Source organism: Odocoileus virginianus, chromosome 6, assembly GCF_023699985.2.
Source record: "Odocoileus virginianus isolate 20LAN1187 ecotype Illinois chromosome 6, Ovbor_1.2, whole genome shotgun sequence".
In the NCBI taxonomy this organism is placed as follows: Eukaryota; Metazoa; Chordata; class Mammalia; order Artiodactyla; family Cervidae; genus Odocoileus; species Odocoileus virginianus.
This window is the reverse complement of record NC_069679.1, coordinates 3,972,472-3,996,006: the sequence shown is the minus strand read 5'-3', so window position 1 is coordinate 3,996,006 and position 23,535 is coordinate 3,972,472. Positions and strand designations below refer to the sequence as shown.

General features: G+C 34.4%; 1 protein-coding gene across 1 annotated transcript in view; it reads left to right on the top strand.

Moving 5' to 3' along the window:
• HOMER1 (homer scaffold protein 1) overlaps positions 1-23,535 on the top strand; it is a 125,460-nt gene that overhangs the window by 55,488 nt on the left and 46,437 nt on the right. The window contains exons 4-5 of the mRNA XM_070468605.1: positions 798-890; positions 8,806-8,945. Coding sequence (XP_070324706.1) covers positions 798-890; positions 8,806-8,945 — 233 coding nt within the window. The remainder of the gene's footprint in view (positions 1-797; positions 891-8,805; positions 8,946-23,535) is intronic.

Below are 23,535 nucleotides of genomic sequence, written 5' to 3'. Positions count from 1 at the left end.
GATAAAGTTGCACAAAGATTTTCGGTTTTTAAAAAAATCTGGTTATTTTGTAACCTTAGCTTATTCTCTCTGAGAACAGTGGGAGAGTAATTTCCACTTCCAGTGCATAAAGAGATACTGTTTGTAGCCATGACCTTTATTTATTAGATTACCTTGAGTTCCTAAGAGTTAGCATTTCATAAAAATAATTTTTTAAATTGTTGCCAATCTTAAAGACCTTTGTGGGGACCTGTTTTCCTTTCTGCTGCTGTTTAGGAATCTTTGGTAATGAAAACTTAGTAATGTCATCAGTGACAGTAATAAATGTTGCTGTTTGTATTGCTGAAAATAAAATGCCTCATGTAATACAAGAGTTAATATCCTAGTAAAAGTTAAAGGCCTGCTCCAGATACAGAGATGTTTAGGAGTGGACACTTAGGTGATTTAAATTTCTCTGTGATAAGTGTGCCCATCTTTTCTGATTTCACTCCCAACCTCTACCCCATCCCCTGCCTTGGTCTTAGTAAAGTATATCTGAACAACCAAGGAGGGACATAGCAAAGCTAGCTGACACCAAATTCTAACTTAGTTGTATCATGATGTTTTTGAATGAGATTTGTCAGAGTACTTTATGGTATGCAAATATTTGATATTAGGTTTATTTTCCCGTCATTTTCATATTATGCCTATAATTGATTTGAGGGCTAAGTTGCTTGTGTAAGAGTCAATTATTCAGTAAAATGGAAGAAAATTAGAGTAAAAGTGGGCATTAAGACCTATTTTTATTTGGTTAATGTATGTAGTCTTTCTGCATTCAGTTTGCAGAAAAGTTTCAGGAATTTAAAGAAGCTGCTCGACTAGCAAAGGAGAAATCACAGGAAAAGATGGAACTTACCAGTACACCTTCACAGGTGGGTATCTACTTTCTATTCCTTGTTCATGTTAGATGATATCATGCCTTATGCCAGAGATAAATTTAGAAAAATAATGACAAAATTAAGGTGATTTTCAAAGTGGACATAGAAATATGCACTCTTCAGTTGATCTGTACCGGTGGAGAAAGGATTTTTTCCCTTATATACCAATGTGTATAACAGTCTCATTGGGGGAGGGGGGAAGAAATCTGTTTAGCAATTAAAAGTCAGTTTTCTAATATGCATACAACTTGAAAACAATTGTACACAAGGAGCATAGATTGCCCTGTTGTCTGCCTTCTGTGATGACCAGTCGAGTGTGGCTGCAAGCGGAGACGTGGGAGACGCTTGGGGAAACAGAAGTCTATTGTACTCCCAGGTCCTAGAAGTGCTCCAGGGAGGGTGACTCCTCCTAGGGCCCCCAAAGTGGACTCTTCTCTGACACTCAGCAATGAATTGTCCAGTAGACACGTGTGCTGACAAAGCAAGAGACTGTGTTGGGAAGGGGCGCAGCAGGCAAAGGGAACCCAGGAGGCCTGCTCTGTCACGTGACTTGCAGTCTCGGGCGTTTCTGGTGATGAGATTAGTTTCTGGGCTGTCTCTGGCCAATTATTCTGACTCAGGGTCCTTCCTGGTGGTACATGCATCACTCCAGCAAGATGGATGCAACGAGAAGGATTCTGGGAGGTGGTAGGACACGTGACGTCTCCTTTTGACCTTTCCTAAATTCTTCCGGTTGGTGGTGGCTTGTTAGTTCCGTGTTCCTTACCAGGACCTCCTGTCATAAAGTAATCCATGCACATGTTACTGTGGTGCGTGGCCAGGCTGGGCGGTTTCACTGTTCCCCTAACAGGACGCATGCCCCCTCTAGGGGCAGCAGGATGCCTCAGGTTGGGCAGCGGGCAGAAAGCAGGCGTTCAGGGCAACACAACCAAGGCTAGAGCCTGAATTGGGGTTTCTCTTGGGAACGGCAGGCGGTGGGAACAGTTTAGGATTGGCTAATCTGCATGGTTTCAACTGGCTCTAAACCGTAGGGGCAGGTTCCCAGTTGCCTAACACCCCACCATTGGACTGTTGTCTCCCCAAAGGCAGGGGCCCTATAGGAGAGTGTTTCCTGGAGTGGTTAATTTGCTTATCAAAGGCATGCTCCCATCATAGCCCCCTGCTGTCTCTAAGACTAACAGCCCCCTGCTGTCTCTCTGGCTAACTAGAAAGGTTTTTAAGATGTCATCACAGTATACAGAAAATTAAAATATATAAACAATATAGTTCTCCCTGATTTTAAGATGTGTTTAAATCTGGCAGTTGGGTCATTTACATCTCAGCACTAAGACCCAAAGGTTGTGGGTTTTTAAAAAGTATCACTTTTTCCTTTAACAGTTTAGTTAATATCTACCACTTGTCCATTGTAGTCTTTCTTCAGCTGGAAATTAATTACATCTCCAAATAAAATTCATTAAATAGCTGCATTTCAGTACTTTTACAAAGGTTTTAATGTAATAATATGACTCAGAGAATGCCAGTAACTTTTGGTTTTTTAATAACATACTTTTCTAAAATTTTTATTTCAGTTGAAATCTTACGGGTAAGGTTCAGCTTTACACTGGGTTCTTCTCTAGGCTAATTGTTTTTGAAGTGTCCTTAGGAGATTTTATAAAAGGAAGGATTGGATGTTACAAATGTTTCTGTGGAATATGTCAGTAAGTAGCTGATTTACATAAAACTTTCTTAAGGAAGTAGATAGTGATTGCCTTGGAATTTTGTGACTAGCCAAATGATTGGAACATTGTAGAAAGTATTTTACTCTTCCTTCCTCCCCACCGCTGACACCCAACTCTGTTTGGTAAACCCTACTGGTATAAAGAGTTTTGAGTGTTTTCAGAGGAAAGGAGAGCTCTGTTAAGGATGCTTAAAGTACGCATTTCCTCGCAGGCCAAAGGTGAACTCTGGATTGAAGCCAAAGCTCCATTATTCCTTCTCTATATTTGCCAAGACCTGGAATAACATGAATGATCATTTTGAACCTTCCCTTGAATCTCCCTAAATGCTATGATAGTGTAGTGATGCTTTTAAACATAAAAGCCTGTTTAAAATTTACTACCAGTACACATTGGGAGCTCTATTTCCTCAAGTGAATGATTCTAGTGTCACTGCAGGATGCTCCAGCACATTCAATAAAAGAATACACCAAAGACTCTAATAAAATTGTAATAGATTACACTTTGCCATTGTACTTAGTTCCTGTTTCTCTGATCATAACTAGTTTTTGTTTAATTGGTCGTGAAATGTTACACATTGCTGCTGTGGTCCCTGCTTGTCGTCTTTGGTGGAAGGAATGTCTTTAAGCTTTTACTTTCATCAGGGGAATCGAAGATGTTTATATTTGGAAAGTGCTGTGAAATACAATGAGTAAAGAAATGTCTTAAGTACATTAACATTTGAGAACCAAAATATTCTGACCTTAATTTATCTTTTAAAAATATTTGAAGTCTGATTGTTAATTTACAGAAGCCAGAGAAATAGGGGGAAAAATATTTTCATTTCTCTTTCCTCTCCTTTCTTTTTTTGTATGACAGTCTCTTACAGAGGTCATTAATATTTCTGTTTCACTTTGAACCATGTAATCTCTGACCACCCTGATTCTATTCATTTTGAGCTTGATTTTCACTGGTTTAATCCAATCTACTAAATTAACACTCTGCCTGGAGAATAGAATATTACTCAGGAATTCAGCAAAGGGAGTCAAGAGATTAAATGTGATAACTGATAATAGTAGATAGTCACAGCTTTTGCTTTTCTTCAAGGCTGTATTGCAGACAAGTTAGGCATATGTATTTTCAGGTCAAACTTAGACATAAATTCTTTTTCTGCCACTATGTGGTCTTGAAAAATTTGCTTAATCTAAGTCTGTTAATACATCTGCAACATGAATGTTACATTACTTACCTTACAGGATTGTTGGGTGGAATAAATATGATAATGATAATGTCACGTTGACAATATCATGCAATAATGGCAATAATGTAGACTCTAGAGCTCGGCTTTGATCTGGACTCTAACCCGTATTAGTTTCCTGAGCTTAGGCATGTTAGTATTTTCTTTAATTCATAAAATGGGAATAAGTTATTTCCTTACAAAGTTGTCGTGAGAATTAAGAAAGGATTACAAAGTGCTCAATATTTAGTAAAGGCTTAATGTTAACAGTTGAGTTGTAATGTGACTATAATGGTGAAGATGATGCTATGAAGCCTTGACAGTGTTATTTAGAAAAATACAGATGCCTTAATTAAATAAAGTCTACATCAGAAGCCCCTGGAAGACATGTTAAAATACAAATTGCTGAGTCCCAACCATTTCTAAATTTAGAAGGGCTGACATAGGGCCTTAGAATGTGCATTTCTAACAGGTTTCCAGGAGATGCTGAAGACTGTTGATCTGGAGGATCAGACTTTGAGCAACACTGCTGTAGATAAATCCTTCCATCTCCCTAAAGGCTTGTGATGAAAGGAGTCTGGCATTTAGAGCAGAATTAGCCAATTCCCTCTTAGACTCTTGAGCTAAGTGTTGTACACGTGGTATAAATGTGTGGGTGTGTCATGATCTTCATGTTGTCTTCATCAAGGTAATATCTCTAGGAATACATGGACTCATGTGTTAGTTGTCAGGTTCTTTCACATCTCTCTTTAAATAATAGACATTAATTTAAAACTTTTTCTCTGTTGGAGATCTTATGTTCTCATGTTTTCATGGGAATCTTTTAAACAGTCAATGATACATAATCAAGAGTGATGATTGACATTAAACCTGAAATTTCTTACAAAGTTCACAGTTGCAAAATACTATATTTCAGTTAACTTAATAGAGAAAGGGGCTATATTATCAAATAATATCCAAATGTTTCTTCATTGGAGTTGAAACAAATTAATTTTTAGCTGTCAGTTGACTAAGACTTTTAAATTGAGTAAAATCTACTTAATTCCATCACTTGTTTGCAGCCAAGCAAAAGTCATGGGCTTTTTATTTTTTTCCATTTAATATGTCAGGTTGTGCAGCATTGAACATACTGTAGTGGCTATCTTGATTTATATTTAGTATGTCTTAACTTTTTCCTCAAGATTTTTTAGAATTCACTTTATAGAAAAAATAGATTCTACATGCGTCTGAGTGTGTGTATTCAGAGAAAATCAGTTTCTTTTGTGTGTGTGTGTGTAAATGTCATAATTTTTAAAATATTCATTTTAGCAATAAACTGTATTTGCCCAAATGGCACTGGTTTCTTGTAAGTGATTATTAGGACCTCTGTGACTAGCTATTCGATCCTATGAAAATCAGTTGATCTCTTTGGGCAGTGGTTCTTGAATCTATAAGGTCAGAGGTTTGAACTATATCGTGTATTAAAGACATTTCAAATGCAATAAATCTTGAGTGTTTTAGATTTTCTTGGTATAAATGGATTTTTTGAAAGGTGGTCTGCATTTAGACCTGTTACTATCCTAGACTATATTATTTACATATCTAGCCCAAAAATATACCTTTAGAATTAGTGAATGCCTATACATTAAATATGATACCTTCTTTGTCATAGTATCATTTGACAAGTTTCATTTACTGAACCAAATACCACAAGAACAACATTTACAGCCTCAGGGAAGATTTGCTAGAGCTCTCTTCATATAATTATATGCTCTCCAAAATAAGAACAGTGAAGGCATATGTCTTTAATCCAGATTATGAATGTTTCTTAGAGTTGTGTTCGACTCTTTGTGACCCTGTGGACTGTAGCCCACCAGGCTCCTCTGTCCGTGGCATTCTCCAGGCAAGAATACTGGAGTGGGTTGCCATTTCCTCCTCCAGGGGATCTTCCCAACCCAGGGATTGATCCCAGGTCTCCTGTGTCTTCTGCATTGGCAGATGGATTCTTAATCACTGAGCCAGGGAAGCCCAAAATTAAGAACAGTGCAGAAGTGTGTTTTTAATCCTGATTATGAATCTTTCTTACATAAACCATACCAAATTTGATGGTCTACAATTTCCGGAGATTTGTTTTTCTTCACATAGAGCTAACCCTTGACGCCCACTCTCCTGCTACGGCACATACCCCTGAACAGACACCTGAGAGAAGGCTTGTGACAGCACCCTGAAGGCCTGGCCTGCAGTGAGAGCCAACATCATTTCTTTCCTGTGTGATTCAAGATATTTCTGGGGCTTTTTGCTTTTTTCAGGGGAGGGCTTTCTTGCCACTTCATAAATGAGGAGAGAGAATTCTTAAGCACTTTCTGAATCTTTTACATCCTTGCTCAGGTTTCTTTTTTTATAATATGGTCATATCTTCTAGTTTTGGCTTCCTTGATACTATTATATTTTAAAATGCAAAGTTTTTATTTGTTGTCACTATGATCAAAGAATATATTATTCGATATATTTTTCCTTAAACATTTACTATAGACGTGCTAGCCATATTAGCTTAGGAGTCCCTTTCTAAAGAGAAATTATCCTACTTTTTCAAAGTTTGTAGTCTAGCAGATATACTTCATGCTTTTTTTAAAAATTTGTTTATTTTTTAATTGAAGGATAATTGCTTTACAGAATTTTATTGGTTTCTGCCAAATATACTTCATGCTTTTTAGTTTGATATTTGATTTAAAGATATAAAATATAGATTTTATGAAAGTTAAAGTTTTTAAGGAATAACTACAGTTGGATAGGAAATTGCACAGAATTTAATTTAAAAACAACTAGATATTTGGAATATGTTAAATAAAACAAGTTTCACAGTGCTATTTTTAGCATATGTAAAATTTCTAGAAGGTTTCACACAATACTTTTGACTACCTCTGTAGTAGTTGGAGGACAAAGGAGTTTCATTGCCCTCATGTACTGTTGGAACTTTTTCTTGTTCTCCTGAGCAAATGTTGATTTTTTTGCAAACATCGTTAAAAACAAAACATGCTCAGGGCTTTTGTTTTCATTTTAGACGTAGTGTCTAGGGTAACTTAAATATGCCTTTTGTTAAATATAGCAAATATTTGAGCCTCTGGAAGAAAAGCAGCCTGAGGCCCTTTCTTCCTTTTCTCCTTCTTATCTTGTCTCTGAGAACAGTCTGGTTCAGTGGCATCAACAGTACTATCCTCCCCAACAGCCATGCCTCATCAACTTTCTTACTTCATTCCACAAGGTCGTAGGAACACGAAATCAGAGACTCCTCCTCTCTCTCTTTTAATCCTAATCTCCTTTTTACTCTTATCAACCAGTTCTAGCAGGTCCTTGTTGCTAATATCAGTGTTCTTTCATGTTAACAAAGCAATTTGTTTCTGCTGTCATTTTCACTGAATCAGTTCTTGGCTAACTTACTGTTTAGCTGATTGGACCGTCAACCTGGATTATTTTAGTTTGGCCTTTCTTGGAGAAAAAATTTTCCTAATTTATTGAAACCAAATATGAACACCTCATGGTTTCTTACTGGCTGCTTAAAACTTTTCCAGGCTAATTGATATGGCCCATGATTGACCAAGAAATAGCCATTTTAGTTACTGTTCTCTCAGTAGGATTTGACTTTGTTGTAAAACAATTTCATGTTGTCACAATATACTGCAAACTATTTGTGCATTGACTTATCAGTTAATAGAAACAGTAGATTCAGATGAAAAATTTAAAAGGAATAAAATTAAATGTCAAACTGGAGGTTCCATTAATAATTGAAAAATAGGTGAGGATGTGGAATCAAGAAGGAAGTCTTTTGATCTTTTGGTAGTTTGCATAATTTATAGCATTGTGGTACTATTAAAATATTTAAATGTGAAATAAAACACATAGAGCTGTATAAAACTAAAAGCCCCAGAAAAGAAAGTTGACCTCACCACGTTAATATTTTCCATATTTCTTTCCAGTGCTCCTCCACGAGTGACAGTTGTATATAAATATCATAATCTAGGTATCTCCTTATATCATCGCTTTTTCTAGTTATAAGCAATTTCCTATATTACACATATTCATCTTGTTTCTATTTGAGGAGATCTTACATTCTTTCAGGTTGACAAATAATGACCATCCCCAGCCACTCCCCTATTGAATACTGATGTTTTCATTTTCTTGCCTAATTTAGCCTAATATTTCAGTTTTGAAGTTGTAAGGGGTCCACCAAGCTGCTCTTTAACCATCTTGTGCTGGGTCCTTCCGTGGTTGATGGGTTTGTCCAATGACGCCTCATTCTGATTTCTAATATCAAATTTAGATAATCTGGTGACGACAGTCATGAGAGTAAGTGTCAGAGTGAGCTTTGTTTTAAATTCCATCTATTTTCCAGTGGGATAACTTAAATTCACTTTGTTAGAAATAAAACAGGAAATTTTGCAAAGAGAGATAATATCATTATGAGTAGCAAACAAGAAAAGCTGAAATACACTAACATCGTTGTATATAATGTGTTGCAGGAATATTTCCAGTTACTTTTCTAAATGACTATTAGAACTGAAAATTATGGCATATAAAAGAATTGAGACTTAAAATTTCATTCTTTCTCTTCCTACCCTCCCATAAATAATAAATAATAATCTTGCAGTTTTGTCTTATTTTCTTTTTCTTCTCAAGTAATGATTTGAACATCTAACCAATTAATTGCTTATATAACCTGAAAGTTTTTTAGTTCTTTGAAGCTACATTTCTAAGTTGTAGGTTTACATTTTTAAATTGTATCATTTCAGATAGTTTTCTTGTGCATTGCTTCGCTTTAAATTTTTTTTTTTGTTTAAATTTCATTTTTTAAGTCTTTTATTCAAATTTCAATTGAAATATGACCATATTTCAAAAGTAAGCATATATCAGGGTCAGTTTTAACTTTTAGATGATCTTGTGTATTTTAACAAAACTGTAACACTTTTTTAATCCCCATGCCCTTTTTTCTTTTTTTTTAAAGGAATCAGCAGGCGGGGATCTTCAGTCTCCTTTAACACCAGAAAGCATCAATGGGACAGATGATGAGAGAACTCCTGATATGACGCAGAACTCAGAGCCACGGCCTGAACCCACTCAGAACGCATTGCCGTTCTCACATAGGTACAGATTCAGCTCAACCATCATGATTAAGTAACATGTAGAAACTCACTTGGTTTCAAATATATCTTGCAAAGTTACAACCCTGAGTTAAAATTCCAGGTCAGATTTTTTATTTTATAAACTCTTAACTTCAGAAAAGTTTTACTAATTTATAGTTTATAGTTGCCTAGATGGACTGGAGTGGGCAATTTCTATTACCTTTGTAGAAAAGGGCTACTGAGCTAATTATTGTACAAATCATTTTTCAGTGAGACAACATGTTATTGCCAGTCTCCTCTACTTATTTCTTAACCCAGCCTGTAAAAGACCCTCTTTGTTAGCCTGGTTTCCATTTTCATGTATCTTCTTGAGAGTTATAAAAATTAAAAAAAAAATTAGGTTTCCTACTCTGAAATTAAGCTTTGCTGTTGCTTAGAGGTGATCTCACTGTATGATTTCAAACAAGGAAACGGTTTATTGGTGTAACTTCCAGTATGAACCTGTTAATGTCAGATTTACTTTTGCACATCAACTAACAGAAGATAAATCTTCACATGCTTCTGAGTTTTAAAGAATTTGATACTTTAAAAAGATGCAATTTATTCTAAATATGTTCCAAACCAGTTACCCTAATTATTGACCATGTTGGAGTGTTTTTAGGATGTAAGGAGATCTGAGAATCTGCAAATGTAAACAAATACCTATCAGTCATTGTCTTTATTTTTATCCTTTGGAAACTTTTGACCTAGGTAGTTTTAATTAAAATTAAGAAAAAAGTTTTCCTTTGTCATGCATCTCTTTCTGGACCAGTCCAAAAAAAATAAAATTCTTTAGCATATTCAGAAGAATGATGAAGTGAGATACTCCAAACTTTTTCATATGAGAATTTTAATTTTGATTGAATTGGTTGAATTTTCTATTGAATTTTGGTTGACTATTAGGGGTACAGGACTAAACTTAGTAGAGACATTGAGGGCCCAAGGAAGAAGACATTTAAGATTTTTCTTAGGAATGAATGGGGGGAAAACTGTTTGACTATGAGGCTATTCCAGTTTGTTTCTAAAATGCAAATAATTTTGCATAAAAGAGGCACATTTTGGAGTTTTCATAGAGGCGATGCTCTAAGTATTTCAGGGTAAGCTCATTCTCGTTTCTATAGCTGTAAGAATGACGGAATGTGTGAACATTTTTGGTTCATCCAGTCTGAAGACTGTATGTTTACACTGATAGTAAACCATACTAATTTTTAAAATACACAGTTACTACTAAAGAGCAATGTGATTCATGTGCAGTTTTAGAAATATTTGTATTGAGGGGAGCAAAAATTTCTTTCCTATTTAGCACATCCAATTAGTAAATAGATGTGACTACAGTGAACATAATTATAAACTTGATTTCTTTGGCTAAAACTTAAACAAGACATGTGCATTGAATACTGTTGCATTAAGAAATAAGAACTTTTGTACTTATCATTGGTAAAGCTGTTTCTAGTCTACTTTTTGCACCTAGAATTTTCTGAGTGTTTATTACTTTGCTAATCCTCAGTGCTTGGAATTACTAACTGCAACTGGTCATCTATTGATTTTTCTTTGTTCTTGGGAGTCAAATAGGAGTTACTTTCTTTGATGTGAAGATACAGCTTCTTTGACTACTGGAATATATAGGTTAGCCAAGGAGACATTTGAATTCTGAAAATGAAATTTAACAGGTCGATTTAAGCTTTTGGTTATATTAAAGGCATTATGCAATCTTAGAGTTTTCTTATTTAAAAAATACTTTAGGATTTTAGAAGATTTATCCTCTGAACTTGTATTGATTTTATATCAATCAATATTAATGAATACTCACTAAGTTACTTGATTAAAATTAAGATTCTTACCTGAGATAGGAAACTGAATCATTTACAACTAATGTTAGAATATCAAAATAACATTAGAGATTTCAGAGATGGTGTAATCTAGGATTTTTCAAACTGTAGTGGTTTGAAATCAACTTAGGTTATTCATTTCATTTTGAAAAAGAAATATAAAATTAAATAGGAAAAAACAAAATAAAACTCAACATTAGGAGAAGAAACTGTGTTTCAGTAATATATATATTTTAGTGTGGACTGGATTATAGGGTAAAACATCAAAGTTTGAACGCTTGTGCCTTTGACACATTCCGGACGTTAGATGATTTGTCCTAGGTCACATGGGTTATTAGTAACTACTTTTGGTTTACGGCTTAACGCTTTTGATCCTAGTATGTACTACCAAGTTTTTTAATAGTGCATTTTAGTCTAATCCCCCAAACAAGCGCATTGTTGTGTCAGGAATTTAATAAATGTTTATCAGGAAAACTATATAGAAATAAGATCAATGTTTCATAAATTACACAAAGAATATTAAAATAATTTCTCTTTAAATCTGAAACTCACAAATGTTTAAAATTGATACACTATCCTTTTTTACCATGGCAAAGAAAACATTTAAAATCTGTGTTTTTAAGGCTTGCATATACTGTTTATTTTTGCCTTTCTTCCTCGGTACTTTTTTCAGCAGGAAAGAATGAATAGCCAAAAAGATATTCTGCCAACATTCCTCTGTTCTGGTTGATATCATTTTACTGCTAAATTAGGAGCAAAATCACTAGAATATCTATGTGTTGTTTTTTTTTTTTTTTAAAATGGAAGGATATGGGAAACAATGATCTAGTCAGGCAAGTGGACTGAGTTTATGATAGTAATAGCTATTTAGCAAGCCAGCTTGTGCCCTTCTTAAAATTTAAGTTTTTTACCTAAATCTTACTGATTCATGAATTAACATGCCAAAAGAAGGCCCTGAGTTTTCATTCGGTCCTGAAAATTTACTAATGTATTTATAGTTTATTTATACTATAAGCTTTATTTATTTTTTAAGAAGTACTACTTAGTTTTAAAGAGAAAAGCAATATTTCTTTTATTAGTCTTTAAACTTACACTAAGTTTCAAATGTATTTGAAAGAGATAATACTTAAGTGAACTCCCATGCACCTACCTCTGAGCTACAAAATTTAGGAAAAAATGGCCAGTCTTGTTTCATTTCTAATCCTACCCACTCTTCCATGTTTGTATTTTTAGAGCAAGTCCCAGGCCTATAATTTCATCCACAAATACTTTTTAAAAATTACTTCTGTATTTTATTATTTACTGAGCTAGTACAACTTTTTATATCTAAATTCTATTTACTGGCATTATAGAATTCCCTTTATTTACTCTTGTCTTTGATTTTTTAAAAATTACACTGCTGAACTAAATTTTAAAATATATGAACTGCTCAATATTCCTTAGTCAAGTGCTACAGTACTGTTTTGTGTCCTTGTTATAAACTACACAAAAATATTTTCATTAAATAAGTTCTGATAAATTAACACTTTTTAAAGTATATCTATTTGAATGCTATAGAAGTCTAGAGATGTCTAAAATAGGAAGATTATGAGGATGAAAATCTTTACTAATTTCTTTGGGGAAATAATATTAAGTTTTACCTGAATTGCTATTTTTTCTTAGAAAATATTTTTTTTAACCTAACTGATAATACACTTTTGGGACTGAACAGGTATACACTGACCCACTGAAGCATTCAGGACTTTCTTTGAGGCTGTAGTCTTAGATTAGCTATATAACTGACCTTTGAACAACACAGGTTTGAGCTTACAGAGTCCACTAATATGTGGATTTCTTTCAATAGTGAAAATTACAGTAGCACGCAATCGTCAGTTGGTTGAATCCCTGGATGTGGAGCCAGGGATGCAGAGGACCACCTGTGTATGCATGGCTCTTTACTGCATTGAGGGTTGACAGCCCTAACTCCCTGCATTGTTCAAGAGGCATCTGTATACTAAATAAAATACTGGATGCTTGATAATATATATACCTATCCATGTATATATATAATATGGAGGACAGTTTTGTGTTCTCAGTCCAAGAGGGATTTGTTTTCTTCATAGTATCAGCTATATGGAATTTTGGAACTGACTCATTGTTTCTCAATGAATTCTAGGATATTTTTGAAGATATAAAGATATCTAAAATTCTCTTAGAAATAGTTAATTTTATAGTTTCTTAGGGCTGTTAGAGGGTAATACTGAATTATAATGCTGAAAACGGAAATTTTTTATTTTGTTCATTGTGAATTTATGATTTTCAGATATATAGTAATATATTGATAAATAGCTGCTGTTATATTTTTGAAGAGTTGAGAGCAGATATATATATATATATATATATATATATATATAGCAGTAGTTCATGAAGCTATTTTTATGCTGATAAATTTTTAAAAGTTTGATTATCTTAATGGAAAATTGGCTATTTTGAGCACCTATTACATTTAAATTCTTCTAATGTTTACATAATGTATTCTCATGGTGCTGCTAGAATTTATGCATTTGCAGGTATTGCATGTATCTTCTATTCTGTTAAAGAGATTTTTCCACCACTTTGTGTTTTTCCAACAGATATTCATTAAAGGATATATGCAGAATCATTACTCCTTAGTATGTTGACTTGCTTTAAATCAATATAATGACAATTTTACCATAATTTGAGTGGGTTTATTCCACTTGTATTTAATAGATTAATTGCTTCATTTATTGTCAGTTTCCAAAAGCTACTATTTTAAAACTGTGATTAGAGATTTTTGTACATTTTAAAAAATTAAATTTCATTGGAAAATATACATGCAATTTTAGTTACATGTTAAAAAAACAAGCAGTGTTTTATCTTTACTGGAATACATTTTGTACATACTCTAAACATGATACAAACAGAAAAAATCTGTTAAGAGCTCTGGAGTACTATATTCTCCACAGCTGTGCCATTGGTCTCTCTCTTCATGAATAACTTCTAGGATTATAGTTATGAAGTAAAACAGAAATAATTTCTGTGGACAGCTCTTGTTTGAATAAAACTGTAAAGCTGGGGCTTGATTTCACAAGAAGTGCTTTATCATTGATAAAATTGTAGATTAAAAAATGTAGGATTCCCCTTATAAATAGAGTTACAAATATTGTTATTCTACCTCAAATCAAACCTCAAAATTAGAATTCGTTTTTAAAAATTAATTTGGAGGCCAAGACAGTGAGAGAGTACAACTCAACATTTTGGAGAAAGCAGAATTTCCTTTACCGTAATTATAAACAGCATTTTGTAAGAAGTGCTATGGTAATTTGGCAGTATATATAGGCCTGCATTTTTCTGGGAACTTAGAAGTAATCCATGTATTTTTGAATAAGATGCGATAAAAGTATAGTTTAGTGACCAAGAGTTTACTTTCTTAGGTTTTTACATACATATATATTTAAATTTCCTATCTTAAATTTTTAAGAACTAATCTTCATTCTATTTTATAAAAATGTCTTCTAAAAGATTTTGAAGAAAATGTATTTTCTAAAGCATTTTGGTTGGGAATTACCACTTAATATGGATTATTTGCAAGAAGAAAAGTACTATTCATATGAGATAATGACATTACTAACACCTCCAGTTAGAGATTGTTCCTTCCCCTTCTTCTCTGCCTTACCACTGAAATTAATGGGAAGAATTTTCACCAGTCCATCTCTTGTGATTGTTAGTTTGTATTTTCAGGGTTACTAGCTTGGAGTTAGGTTTGCTGTCACTCACAAAGGAACAGATGGATCTTAGATTAATTATGACCTCTTTCCTGGGACTTTTTTAATTTTTAATTTTTTTTAATTTAATTTTTAATTTTATTTTTTTAAATTTTTCTAGGAGGACTTTTAAAAATTCTTTTTTCCCCTCCATTTGTGTTCTTTGAAGAGCATGGTGAGGATTCTGTTGGAAGGGAGGTGTGCGATGATGACAGTTATGCTCTAGGACTTAGGAAAAAACACTCTTCCTTTGGACTAGGCTTTCTGTCTTTCCTCTTACTAGAATAGCAACGTGTGAACATAGGCAGAGGCCAAGCGAGTCACATGAATGTGTGACGTTTGTGATGTGTGGTATATGACAGTATGGAATTGTGAGGTCTGTGGCAAGGTGAAGTGTACATGGTTCATCCAAAGACACTAAAGTTTTTAAAACATAAGGCCAAACAGAGAAATGAAGATTATGTGACCCATCTGGTTTCTAGTTTAAACTTTCAAAAGGAATCTTTATGAGTTATTAATATATATGGTTTAGACCAAGGTAATGATTATAAGCAAATTCCCAGCTAGTTATATCTGTTGTCATAATGCCCTTATTAAGTTCTTGGTGGTGGTATTTGGAAGTATATGATTTGAAGATTTGGAATCCTGTATATTTACTCTTTGGTGACATACTACTCTGATAGGTGTTATTACCACTCTCAAATACAAAAATCTGACCATGTCCCATTTCTCCTTAAAATATTTCAATGGCATGATGTATGTAGACCAGTCCATGGTCATCGAATGAGACTTACCCAGTCTCATCACCTTGTGATTTGTAGCAGCTACTTGCATTTGCTTTTGGTCCTCCACTTCCCAGGTGGCGCAGTGGTTAACGAATCCACCGGCCAGTGCAGGAGACGCAAGAGATGTGGGTTCTGTCCCTGGGTCAGGAAGATCCCCTGAAGTAGAAAATGGCCACCCACTACAGCATTCTTGCCTGGAAAATGCCATGGACAGAGGAACCTTGTGGGCTGCAGTCCATGGGGTCTCAGAGTCAGACACAGCTGCGCACACAGGCACTCCACTTACAAGTGAGCAAACATGATACTGCTCATCTGCAAGTCTTTGCTCCCTTGTTTTTTTTATGTTCTCCCTTTTCTTTGGAGTGACTGTACACACACACACACACACACACACTCCATACTTCCTTGCACCCCACCTCTGTTTTTGTTGTTAGTTGCTTAGTCTTTTTTATTAGAACCCTCATCTGTTTTATTTTATTTATTTTTCCATTTATTTTTATTAGTTGGAGGCTAATTACTTTACAGCATTGCAGTGGTTTTTGTCATACATTGAAATGAATTAGCCATGGATTTACATGTATTCCCCATCCCGGTCCCCCCTCCCACCATGTTGTTAGTTGCTTAGTCTTGTCAGACTCTTTCTGACCCAATGAACTGTAGCCTGCCAGGCTCCTCTGCTCATGAGATTTCCCAGGCAAGAATACTGGAGTTGGTTGCCATTACCTTCTCTAGGGGATCTTCTTGACCCAGGAATCAAATCCGTGTCTCCTGCAAGTCTCCTGCATTGCAGGTGAATTCTTTACCACTGAGCCTCCCACCTCTGTCTCTAACTTGATCACCAGCTGATGAACCCCAGTATATCCTTAGAAGTTCCAGCATCACGTCCTCTAATAAGCTCTGTTTAATGTCTCCAGACTGAATTGTGTGTCTCCTCTATTACATCCTTGTTGCCTCCAAACTGACATATACAGGTTGACATTAGCCTCTCAGTCTCTCCTGGGGCAATGATTGTGCTTTATTCATTTATATCACCGATGCTTAGTACGGTAGACATTCATTAAACATATGAAGGGAGCAATGTTCCTCGCAAAAATGGAATATATGCTCTGAATGCCCTTGGTACAGTGCTTCAAGTGTAGGGTTACACCTACAGATTCATAAGACCTTAAAGCTAAAATATATTAATAAAACTAGTTACAATCTTTGAACAGCAGTCACTCTAATCAACTTAAGTCTTGGGTTTAACTGAGTTAGTCTAATTGTCTTCAAAATCACATAACCCTCCAAGAGGGTTTGTTTTCTCTATCATGTTTCAGACTCTCCTTGTCTCATTTTTTTTTTCTATCATTGTTCAGTGTATGTTTGCCATTACTTGCTGAACTCCCCTCTAGAGTCTTGGCTTCCAGCTAAGCTTTGTTGAGTTGTATTTCTTGGTAGCGCATACTGTTTCTAGTCATTAGGCATGTAAGAGATAAGGAATAAATGTGCTGTGTGGAAAAATATGCATGTACTTTTACTGTCACTGAGATGACAGAAAGGGTTAAATAAGTTGGTGCAGCTTGATCATTAGCATAAAAATATCCCACATATAGGTATTCACCTGAGCAGAGCTAACAAAGATACCCATGTGAAGAATTATTACTTTACCTTTTTAATTCTAGCAGGGTCTACTTAGCTATTGATATTCTCATTAATATTGTTCATAGCAGTTTGATTGAGCTACAGTGCACATAGTAGACAATTCACCTATTTAAAGTATATAATTCAGTGATTTGGGGTACAACCAAAACTGTACAACAGAGTTTCTATAATCATGACCACAATCAATTTTAGAACACTTCATCACCTGCCCGTAAAGCCTGTACCCTTAGTGGTCATTTCCCTCTTGCCCTTCATACACTACCTGCCTCCCCCAGTCCTAGGCAGTCACTCATCTACTTTCTCTCTCTGTAGATTTGTCTGTTCTGGACATTGTCTATAAATGGACTCATATGATACGTGGCCTTTTATGACTGGATTCTTTTACTTAGGATGTTTTCAGTGTTTATCCATGTTGTAGCATATGTCAATACTTCATTTCCTTTTACTGCCAAATAATATTCTATTAACCCACTCATCAGTTTATAGACATTTGGATTGTTTTCACTTTCTGGAAGTTCAACCGTTGTTATGAATAATGCTACTATGAATATTTATGTATGTGTATTTGTGTAGACATAGGTTTTCAGCTCTCCAAGTATATACCTAGTAGTGGAATCGATGGGTCATATGGTAATTCAATGTTTAACCTTTGGAAGGAGCTGCCAGACTGTTTTGCAAAGCAGCTGCACCATTTTGAATTCCCCCCAGCAGTGTGTAAGAGTTCCAGTTTCTCCACATCATCATCGACCCTTGTTAGTTTCTCTTTTTTGTTATAGCCCTCCTTGTAGGTATGATGTGGTATCTCATTGTGGTTTTGACTTTTATTTCCTTGATGGCTGATGTTGACCATTTTTTCATATGCTTATTGGCCACTTGTATATCATCTCTGAAGAAGTAGCTACTCAGATTCTTTGCCCATTTTTAATTGGGTTTTTATCTCTTTGCTGTTGAATTGTAATTCTTTATATATTCTAGATGTTAACTCCTTGTAAGTTAAATAATTTGTGGATATCAATATTTCCTCCAGTTCTGTAGGTTGCCTCTTCACTTTCTTGATGGTATCCTTTGCAAAACAAAAGCTGTTAATTAAGTTCATTTATCTTTTTTTTTCCTTTTGTTGTTTATGCTTATGGTATCATATCTAAGAAACCATTGCCCATAGGCACAAAGATTTATACCTGTGTTTTCCTTAAGAATTCTGATTTTTAACTCTCATATCTATATCTGGCCAGTTTTGAGTATTTCCATATGTGATGTAGAATAGAGGTCCAACTTTACTCTTTTATATGCAGATATCCAGTTGTCCCAGCATCATTTGTTGAAAAGACTGTTCTTTTCCTACCAAGTTTTCTTGGCATCCTTGTGAAAGTCAGTTGACCATAAGTGTTTATATCTGAAGTTTCCGTTCTATCTCATTGATCTGTCCTCAAGCTGTTCTTCATTATGGCAGCTTTGTAGTAAGTTTAGAGATTTGGGATGTGTGTTCTCCTATTTTATTCTTCCTTTTCAGGATTGTACTGGCTATAATGAGCCCCTAGAATTTCCATGTGAACTTTTGGATCAGCTTGTGAATTTCTATAAAGAAGTAAATTGGGATTCTGGTAGGAACTCCACTGAATCTGTAGTGAAATTTGGGGGGCGGTGTGTGCGTTAGTCTGTCAGTTGTGTCTGACTCTTACGACCCATAGACTGTAGCTGTCCAGGCACCTCTGTCCATGGCATTCTACAGGCAAGAATACTGGAGTGGGTTGCCATTTCCTTCTCCAGGGAATCTGATCTTCCCCACCCAGGGATCGAACTTGGGTCTCCCACATCTCAGGCAGTTTCTTTACCGTCTGAGCCACCAGGGAACCCTGTCTTCATGTTAAGTTTATCAATTCATGAACATAGTGATGTTTTCCCACTTTCTTCTTTAGTTTCTTTCAACAGTGTTGTTTAGTTTTCAGAGCATAAGCTTTGTACTTCTTTTGTTGAATTTATTCCTAAGTATTCTTTTTGATGCTGTTATTAATGGAATTGTTTCTTGTTCATACTGTATATAGAAATACAGTTGATTTTTTTATAGTGATAGTGTAGAGCATAAACTTGGCTAAACTCTAATTAGTTTTATTAGATTTTTAAGTAACATCTGTAGGAGTTTCTACATACAAAATCATGCCGTCTGCAAATAGAAATAATTTTACTTCTTCCTTTCCATTCTTGATGCCTTTTATTTCATTTTCTTGACTAATTACCCTGTCTGGAACCTTAGTACGATGTTGAATAGAAGTGAAAAGAGTGGACATCTCTGTCTTGTTTCTGATCTTAGAGGGAAAGCTCTCAGTCTTTCATCGTTCAGTATGTTATTAGCTGTGGCTTTTCATATATATTCCTAGTTTCTTAGTTTTTTTTTCCCATTACTATTTAGTCTGATTGATTATAATGATTTCTTTCCCATAATTGGTATCTTTAAGAATCTATGCTTTGACAAATATAACAATATGCTTTTCTTATATTTATTTCTTAAAAGGTAATCAATAGTTTATTTTAAAGGGAAAAAACCTCAATTTGAGAGGAGGAATTTTTCTTGTAAAATTGTTATTTTTTAAAAGCCTATCACTGGGCCTCAGTTTTCATACATAAAAATAGAAAACCTTCAAGTTTTCTAGCTTTTATCTCTAGAATATGTGAAGAACTTTTATAGACAAGGGGATGGGAGTATATTTGCTTCTTAACTGATTTTGTTAGTGATGTAGTTGACTCTTTTCTTCATGTTTTTTAATTAAGAGAAAATAACTGATAAAAATGTCCTTTTTTAAAAAAGAGAAAGAATGTAAATAATCTTTTAAAAATGATACCAGATAAAGATGATACAGACAGTAAAGAATATGCCTGCAATGCGGGAGACCCGGATTCAATCCCTGGGTCAGGAAGATCCCCTGGAGAAGGAAAACGCTACCCACTTTAGTATTCTTGCCTGGAGAAGCCCATGGACAGGAGAGCCTGGTGGGCTACAGTCCATGGTTGCAAAGAGTTGGAGGCAACTGAGCAACTAAGCAGGAATGCACGCACTGGATAAATCATAGCATTATTTCAATGAATGTAAAGCATGTTCTTATTAAATATGAATAGAAATACACATATTAAGTTATTCATTGGGAATAGCTCTGATTTCTAGTGTAAATATTACTCTAGAAAAGACTCATCCTCCATTTTTCCTTACTGAATTATAGAAATGTTAGTTGATGATTATGTTAAGTGATCAGTTATGTGATGAGTGCTTCTTTTGTGCCAAGAGTATTCTTAGTTTACCATGAAGGGGTTGCATTTCTGGATGCATATAGTTTTCAACTTACTTGATGCTAACCTTTAAGCAACATAAAGATGTTATAGTCATGCTGCAGGACAGTTTAAAACCTGCCTGTGCATACCAAGTAGAAATTTAAGTCACTAGGTAGATTTAGTCAAATTTTTTTACTCTCATTTACTTTGGAAACCAAAATTTTTTTAAATTTAAAATTTCTGACAGTAAAAGTTTCCCATGATACTTAATATGAAACCTTAGACACAATTATATATAAAGATTTCCTTCATAGCTGCTTTGGCATCTATAACCTGAGGTTTTTGGAAAAGCATGTTAACAAAAGTGATTTTAGGAAGTGTATTTGATCCTTTGACTTAATAGGTTTTTGTAATCAGGTCATTTTAGGTTATGCTTTACTCACAAGTTAAATTACTATTAAAGACGTGACCTAAAGCATCTCTGGCTCTGTGAAATAATAGATTTTTTTTCTCATGAGATATAGAGAATGAATATTAGTAATTTGTTCAGTTACATGAAGAATAATATCACTGGGTATTTCTGACTCCACAGACGGTGCTATTGTATAGTACCTCTTCAGGCCTCTTCAACTTCTTTTAAAAGGTATAGCTAAGCCATCCTGTTATTATTACACATTATCAGAAAGTCTTAGTTTCCATACCAAAGGAGATGTACTTTATCTTAGAGGTCTCATAACCCACAGGATATATTAGGTGTCAGGGCCTAGACAAATATCACATTTTAGTGTTTTGGAGAGAAATAGGTCTCTTGGGTAGAAACCATAAAGAAGAAAAGTTACATATCTAAGTGAACTCAATTGCCTTTCCCCCACTTCCCACTTTAAGAAAAGTTTCTGCTTGAACATTTTTTCTTTTTATGGGAAAGCTGAACTCTTTTGCTTCCTTACGTCCTGATATCTACTGGAAGGGTTTTTGGTTTGTTTGTTTTCTTCAATTAAGATTTTTTTCCTACTGCGGAGACAACCTGTTTTCCTCGGTAGATGACTTCTGTAACCACCTTTAGTTTTGGAACATAGTGGAGTCACCATTTCCATGGAAGAAGAGGATCTGCAGTTTATCCTAATTGGAAAGATCAAATAGTCCCTGACTGAGAGAGTAACTGATATGGATGAAACATGACACTTTAAAAAGTTCTAATCGTCACAGATTTAACTGTGAAGAGTCAAAAGAACTAGTATCTTTAATGAAGATACTTAAATGTATGAGTTCCTCAGTATGCCTAGGTAGCACTTAAGATATCTCTGAGTAGCAGAAGAAAGAAATGATTTGGCATAGCATCTTATATTTGTTCCTTTGGTAAATGCTATTGTATTTGCTCGATCTAATTTTCAGAAGCCTGAAAGCCCTTGATGGAGAAAATTTTCTGCTTCTTAAAAATCAAAATAGCTATTATTCCTGATAAAGATAGTGGAAAAAAAGCAACCTAATTTTCCTAGACTTCAAGATAGAACTGATTTGTAGATGCTGTGTAAGACTTTGATACAGCTATTTTTCTGCATGTAATTTGATACTCTTTTCTTGGTCCATTTCTTTTGTCATCACAAGAGAACACTTAACTCCCCACCTCACAGGGATTTGTGAGGCAAATTTTAATTGTTCTTAAGAAAAGTGTAGAGTTAATCATTCTTGATTCTCTCTTTGTTGGTAGTGTCCACAATCATAAGATTTTATTTTAAAACTTACTAGTGCTTTCCAATAGTTATAAATGGGTATTTATAGGTGTAATAAAATGAAAGTAGAATAATGAAGTTGTATTTGATTTTATTAGTGAGCATCCTTGTAAATAATTTAACTGCATGAAATGTTGCATTAATTTTTTTTCAACAAAGAGCCTTTATACAATTAAAGAAAAGCTAAAGTAAAAGTGTCTGGTTTCCCCTTTTATTTAGTTGAGCTTTAATTACTCATACCTTTTAGAGAAATAAAGTGTAACCCAAGCTATCAATTTCTAATGAGTAGAAAATGAAAAATACAATGAAATAGATGTAATTTAAAGGAAAAACTCATAAGAGGTGCTCAGAATTTAGGCTTTGAGTAAAATTCTTGTGTTATTAGGTAGAGGTGAAATTTTAGTAATATTTTCATTAAAAATAAGATTACTGTAGGAATAGAAATTTGATAAGCAGTTGCTTCACATCACAGCAAATAGAGCAAATTTACATTATTAAATAAAGGAAGAATGTTTAAGTATTAGCTAAAACTCATGCATAGAAAATTCTTGTTAGCCTGCAGAATTTGATTTTATTACAATTGCATTTTCATAACATATTTTGGAAAGTAGTTGTACAACATTTTCTGTTCCACATAAACCAGCCAGCCCAGTTTTACAAATCAAACTTAGATAAAGCGTGTGGATTACTGGATAGTGGCTCCCAGAGTGAGACGCTTAAATCGCTGGCAAATAATTGCTGCAAATGCGTCTGCTGCTTTGTTTTTACCATGTGTTGTATCAAAAGACAAATCAAGTGAAAGTGAATTTCCGGATTCAGGATTATAATCTGGCATTTGTAAACAAATGATTTAGAAGATCTTTTCTAAATTACTGTATCATTTAAATGTGTTTTTATAACCTATTCTATAAAAATGGGACATTGTCCTAGGTTAAGTGTGTTTCTATCAAGAAGTATTTGAAATCAGAATATTGCACTTTTTGAACTCCTCACTTAAAAAAAATTAATAGCTTTAGATGAACTTTGTAAGCTTCACTTTAGCTGAGATCCTGCTGCTCCCTACTGTCATGCATGCCCCAAAATTCACTCACTCGTGTTGTTTAAATCGTTAACCTCTTTAACTTCTTTAGGGGAGCTAACTATTGAAGAGGCCTTTCTTCAGCTAACTTGGTTTTATCCCTCTTCTCAACATTTTCATAATAAGCCCTCATTTAAGCATTTTATGCGTACGTTCAGATCGACTACTGATATGAATCATATAAATTGGTTCATAGTGTATTACTCTTTATTCCCTTTAATGCTGATATGTTTAAATACTGCAGGGAGAATAGTATTTTGGAAATCCTAACGTCATAATAATGAGAAGAACACAAACCAAACAGTTAGTTTGGGAATAATTATGAAATTATTGATGAATTTTATGTATAAGCATTAATTTTAAAAAAGCTTCCTTAAGAATAATTCTGAACCTAGTTTCTCTTGCCCATACTGATTTTTTAAGTATCAAAAATGATTTATAAAACTGAGAGGTTATTTTCTGATTAAAAAAAGTAGAGCACTTTG